The sequence below is a fragment of the Sphaeramia orbicularis genome, chromosome 5 (assembly GCF_902148855.1).
Source record: "Sphaeramia orbicularis chromosome 5, fSphaOr1.1, whole genome shotgun sequence".
NCBI lineage: Eukaryota > Metazoa > Chordata > Actinopteri > Kurtiformes > Apogonidae > Sphaeramia > Sphaeramia orbicularis.
This window is the reverse complement of record NC_043961.1, coordinates 20,153,118-20,157,922: the sequence shown is the minus strand read 5'-3', so window position 1 is coordinate 20,157,922 and position 4,805 is coordinate 20,153,118. Positions and strand designations below refer to the sequence as shown.

General features: G+C 38.1%; 1 protein-coding gene across 1 annotated transcript; it reads right to left on the bottom strand.

The window, feature by feature from the left end:
* Window positions 1-333: 333 nt before the first annotated feature.
* LOC115419974 (transmembrane protein 233) lies at window positions 334-4,568 on the bottom strand. The gene is made up of 3 exons (XM_030135050.1): window positions 3,947-4,568; window positions 2,133-2,267; window positions 334-636 (listed from the first exon to the last, which is right to left on the bottom strand). The coding sequence occupies exons 1-3, from the start codon at window positions 4,124-4,126 to the stop codon at window positions 625-627; spliced, it is 327 nt and encodes a 108-aa protein (XP_029990910.1). The 5' UTR covers window positions 4,127-4,568; the 3' UTR covers window positions 334-624.
* Between the last annotated feature and the right edge of the window lie 237 nt (window positions 4,569-4,805).

Below are 4,805 nucleotides of genomic sequence, written 5' to 3'. Positions count from 1 at the left end.
TTATGTTTTTGCCAGGGTTTGTTTGTTTGTCTGTCTGTCTGTTTGTCTGTCCGTTAGTGTGCAACATAACTCAAAAAGTTATGGACATATTTTGATGAAATTTTCAGGGTTTGTTGGAAATGGGCCCCCCCGTGGGCCCCCCCACCCCCGATCACCACCAAAATTTAATTATTTCTTCCTTATCCCATTTCCAACAAACCCTGAAAATTTCATCAAAATCTATCCATAACTTTTTGAGTTATGTTGCACACTAACGGACAGACAAACAGACAGACAGACAAACAAACAAACCCTGGCAAAAACATAACCTCCTTGGCGGAGGTAAATATTTTAACCTAAAAACAACAGTAAAACACATTTTCTCAGGTGTGGGTCCTATCAGGAAATTGCTGAGATTTCTTTACATATTTGTAGAAAGCTGCCTTTAACAGTTATTCAAAGCACTTTTCATTTTATTGATCTTACAACCTTATACTGTCCATTTGAAGAACAAGAAACATGAGAGGGGATGATGTACCGATTTGCAGAGTCCTGTTTCAGATGAACTGAGGACCGCAGAACATTCACAGATCAGCACTTCATCAGGTTTTCATTTCTTTTCGCCCTCTCTCTGTTTTCACAGAACTAGAAATCCATCTGTAACACAGAAAATAAATAACTCACATTAAATGGAATCTGTTAAACTATGTATGTATAATCATACCCACATGGCGTAAATCTGACAGTCACTATGATGACATTTTGTATTGACTAATAATGCCGTCTTTCATTGCTTTAAAATAAGACTATGATAATGTTTCTGATGCAAATCACATATTTGGCACAAAATATATGTATGTTTTTGTCCTTCACATTGAAGTACACAAAATATTATACAACACTGGTGTTAAAGCTTGATATTCTTTATATTATAAACTCATAAATGGGCAATGAAATTATGATTTTTCTACCTCAAATTAGCCACGAATCAGTTGTTTACACTTGTGTTCATATATGCATAAATGTTAACTTTCTGGAAATGCGAATGATATTTTAGTATATGTAGTCATACAGACAGTAACATCTAATTTAATGAATTAACCCATACAGACCCAGTGGTACTTTTGTGTCAGTTCCCAAATGAATTTTTCTCTCTATTTAATTTTTTTCTTAAGTGATTTATCACTATTCATTATGATGTTATCCTCTGTATTTTGTGGTTTTTCAGTGTAAATCAGGTGTTTTCCTATATTTAATTCACTGATCATGTAGATCAGTGTTTCTCAAAGGGGGCGTTCGGAACCAAAAAGCTGAGAGGGGTCGCTGAGACCGAAATGGGGGGTGTTAGTCTGTTTAGGCTAAGTATCAATATCAAGCAGCATGTTATGTCAATGGTGAATTTCCATGACCGCCCCTCCCCCACAATGCTGTACATTGCACCCCACCCCACCCCCAGTTTTCGGTGGTAATGTCCATTGCGTCTGCCCCCGGTTGCATAGGGACACTATCTATGCAATGTACGTAAGCGCCATCAGACTGAGCGCTGCCCCCCCCCCCCAACAACTTGTTACACAGCGCTATAATGTCCCTGCAAATGTATTTTTTTTGGTGGTGGGGGGGGGGGTGATGTAGATGTTTGAAAAAGCTCAGATTAAAGTTGAAAGTTATATCAAAAACAGAGAAAAATGAAGAAAAGTGACTTTTTCGGCAAATAGGTTAATAACTGAACATAAAAACAAGCATCTCCATCCACTGTCATTGATCCAACTCCGGGAGTTTTACTGGTGAATCAATGTTGTACAAGATCACGGCGTTTCCACGTTAACTACAGAGCCTCTGAATGTCCAAATGGGTCATATCTGATGACCATGAAAAGATGACAAACTGTATTTTACACCAATTATTTACATATTGACAGGATTAGTGGATCAACAGGTATATCAGTACATGCTTTTGGTCTCCAGTGACTGTTTGGGTCTTTATGGTTTAAAATCACATCATATGTTACAGCTACATTATTTCACACCACCTCTACCAAACAGTTTACCAAAGTAAAAGGAAAGTTTTAAAGGGATAAATTCAAAAAAGTATAGCTAATTGACCTTATACTTTTTGATTGTCTAACTGTTGGCCTGGAGTTGTTTGCGCCTTACGTTGGTGAAGTGAACGATGCAGGTGACAGCGATGATGATGAGGCCAATGAAAAATGAAGCAATAGCGACAAAGAGAGCGTTCCTGCCCAGTCGTCTGGATCCATCATAGTCACCATGATAATAACTGTATCTGGACTGAGAGGGAAAAGTCACTGTTATAACGACATCCAGGCTTTACAGGAATGTTCTTCTGAAAGCTGCAGTGCTGACAAATATTCAAAGTATTTAATCACTAGACTTAAAAAAAAGTCTTTAAAAGTCTTAAAGCTTTGTTTCAAACATGAGTGAACTGAAATATTATACAAGTCAACACCTTCCTATAGATGCATAATATAGGATTGTTTTTCTTCCCTTTTATTGTTTGCAGGTGATTATTCATATCGCCTATGTACTTTTGGTAGATTAATTTGAGACAGTGCAGTATAGTAACAAAGAAATAATACTTCACTACTGTACTCAAGTATGTTTTGGGAGAATTTGTACTTTAATGAGTATTTTTTACTCTGTTTACTTCCACTTTTCCTTCACTACATTTCCTAACTCAATTGCAATCTTCTACTCCCATACATTTTTAATGCACAGTATCGTTACGCATTACAAAAAATAAATGAAAGGAAATTTGTTGTTTTCACCACTGAGATTACCAGTGATTGCAGCAAAGTCATGAAGATGATTTATTGTTGGGCCTAAAGTGCAGACGACAGTCCACACTCAATCTGTGGGTAAACTATGGATGTGAGCAGCAGTGTAATATTCCTAATTCTGCCTTTGTTTGTTATTAACATTTACTTGTACTTTTGCTTTCATTACTTTAGTGCATTTAATTGTAGATTACTTGATGTACTTAAGTACAGTAAATACTAGATACTTTAACTTGAGTAGTGTTTCAGTTGGTGACTTGAACTTCTATGAAAGTATACCTGTAGGAGCGCCGCTACCAATTGTGGGCCCCATGAAAGCTAAACATGGGCCCTTTCTTAAAATTCAGTATCTTGTCGATCTGTGTGTGTGTGTGTGTGGGGGGGGGGGGGGGTATGTATGTGAGGGTGCGGTCCATACATAATGTCACTTACGCTAGCGTGAAAACAAAACTGAAACTTATCACGCTTTCAACGTCGAATTCCCGATGTCTATGCCTCTCTTATACAGCGGATCTTACATGAAATTTTCCCAACTTCTAGCCTGTATCCACTGGACCCCCTCCTCTACTCTATGGGTCCCCCATAAATGCTGGGCCCCATTATTTTGTCATGTTTACCCCCCCTTTACCGGCGCCCCAGGATACCTGTATGTCTACTCAAGTGTGACTTTCCAGTGCTTTATTGATACTGATTTAAAGTTATTTACTCCTCCTTTTTTTTCTTCCTTTTTTCATTATTATGTGACAAAAAGGGAACATAACTGAATATTTTGTTGTATAATAGGTACACTTTCTCCATATAAAAAAAATGAATTTAAAAAAACAAAACAAAACAAAACACTTCTCAGGTCAGATTTCCAGTCAACATTATACAAAGTTAAGAGTCTAGTTGTAGTTCAGCTTCTAACTTTCATGTCCATCATGTGCAACAGGGAAATTTAGTTTCATTTTTCAAAAGGCAAGATCAAGTAGGTTTGTTTGATGGGCAGAGCAGGTGTGTGTGACTGGGTTACATCTTCATGTTCAGAGCATTTACTAATTACACAACTTGACAGAACACTGTGTAGCTGATGAAACATAAAACACACTGAAATTAGAGGAAGTTTCTACACTCTCTGATACACTCCATATAACGTTTATGATACACACTGCATTCACATATTCCTATTCTTACCATGACAGAGAAGACCAGGGCGACAATGTTGACAGGATAAGCCGGACAAAAACAGGTAAAAATAGTGAACCAAAGGTAGCTCCGGAGTGGAGGTGGAGGTTCTCCTATAGAGCAGCGGTCAAGAAATGCACTCCCACTCAGGGAACTTTTCACTTCTGGATGTAGTGTCCCAAGAGCCATTGTACTTTACACCATATAAAATAAAATGGAGTCAAGGAAGATGAAAAACCCACAAATTAGCAGAGATGGAAAGTCACAGACAGACTACAAATGAAGCAGGAGGAGACAAAGTACAGCTTTTAAAGATAAACTTGTAAAGCCTGAGTGCAAAAGTCTTGCTGTCTGGTATGTTGTGTGTTGGTTCGAGTCCTCTTTCAAAGCCGGAAATATGGACTGGAGAGGTGGGAGAGGGTAGAGGATCACTAACCCTGCTGGCCTCTCTCCAGGACCCTGCCTTAAGATGAAGTGTTTACCACTGCTGACACCACACACAGACACACAGATGCTGACACATGAATACAATCTCATATCCATGAGTGTTAAAGAATGCAGTGTACAGTCCCTGTGAGTATCTCACTCTAATACATTCCTCATAATGTACATTCATATGCACTTGGCCAAAAAAAGTACATATAGCACATGCAATATTTGACTGCACCCCCTTTGGTTTTGATTACAGGAGACATTCACTGTCACATCTGTTTTGCCACGTAATGCTTATGTAGTGTCACAATAAGATTCATTATATTTGTTCCATCCATAGTTACATTAATTTCGAATTATTGATGATGGAGAATCGGACCACTGCATCAAGTCTTCATCACATCCCAAATTAGAGTCTGGACTTTATGGAGGCTAA

Bases quoted from the DNA above. Each gene is read 5' to 3' on its own strand.
- LOC115419974 (XM_030135050.1), bottom strand. From the start codon at position 4,126: ATGGCTCTTGGGACACTACATCCAGAAGTGAAAAGTTCCCTGAGTGGG. The intron at 2,268-3,946 runs GTAAGAATAGGA...TTTCCCTCTCAG, and splicing joins CCCTGGTCTTCTCTGTCATG to TCCAGATACAGTTATTATCA.